We start from the raw sequence: 999 nt of genomic DNA on the forward strand, positions 1-999 counted from the left end.
GTTTTATGTGTAGTCCATCTTTCTGCACCTGGCCATGAATTTCAGTACGCTGACTATAATTGGATAAATTCTTTTTCATTTTTTCTCTGGCTGAGGTATTCTTGGTTCAGTTCAAAATCATAAACACTATTTAAAAAAATTAAGTTTAAAAAAAATCTTATTTGAGAGGAGGATGTCCCAAATAAAGGCAAATTGGCTTGTAGTATACAGTAATAAGTATGAGAAAACATAAGGACCTTGGCTATAGTTTCTGGCAGTAAAACGGGCAATTTGTTTGTTGTTAAGAAAAATGATATGTTGAAAGTAATACAGTATCTGTTACTCGTGATAATATTTGCGCATCTTGTTTTCAAGGGTAAAATCAAAAGGTCAGTTAGTGATTTCATTTTAAAACCTAGTAAATAACAGGATTTATAATTTATAGTCATGAGATTTTCATGGTTTAAATCTAAGTAATATACAGAAGTTGGTTTAAGAAGCAGTTAATTAGAAAACTTTTTAATATATCAAGTTTTACTGAGCTTTTCATTGAAGAGTGCTATAGAAGTTCAGAGATACAAAGATACACATACGTGTTAGGAGCGAAGCGCACATGGAATAAATACTGTTTTCCTTTTTTTTTTCTTAATGGTAGAAAATCCAGTGGATTATGTAATTGTGAAGTTGGTAGCGAGCTTGCTACAAATATCCAAGATGGCAATTAACCACCCAGGTGAAAAGGCAGTTCTAGGTAAGTTATTTATTTCTGTAAAAGTCTTAACTAGTGTCAGTAAGAAACGTTACCATTGTGCAAGTCATTTTGATAGGTTTCTACAGTAACTAATGAAAAAAAGTTTCAGGGAAGTTTAATCAGAAAGGTAAAAGTTGATCCCTAAATGACCATTCTAATTTTGATAATTACAAAATGTTTCCTCTGATACTGAAAAAATTACGGCTTTTGACTCGGTGGTATGGAACAATAGCACACTTACACAATGGGGAACTCCCTACTCGAGAGCA

At 32.3% G+C, this 999-nt stretch overlaps 1 protein-coding gene across 3 annotated transcripts in view; it reads left to right on the forward strand.

Annotated features, from left to right (window-relative positions):
- ATM (ATM serine/threonine kinase) overlaps positions 1–999 on the forward strand; it is a 134,670-nt gene that overhangs the window by 79,747 nt on the left and 53,924 nt on the right. For all 3 annotated transcript variants that reach the window (XM_019524367.1, XM_019524368.1, XM_019524366.1), the window contains exon 33: positions 635–730. In XM_019524367.1, coding sequence (XP_019379912.1) covers positions 635–730 — 96 coding nt within the window. The remainder of the gene's footprint in view (positions 1–634; positions 731–999) is intronic.

Source organism: Gavialis gangeticus, unplaced genomic scaffold (genome assembly GCF_001723915.1).
Source record: "Gavialis gangeticus isolate Ggan-Ray unplaced genomic scaffold, GavGan_comp1, whole genome shotgun sequence".
NCBI lineage: Eukaryota > Metazoa > Chordata > Crocodylia > Gavialidae > Gavialis > Gavialis gangeticus.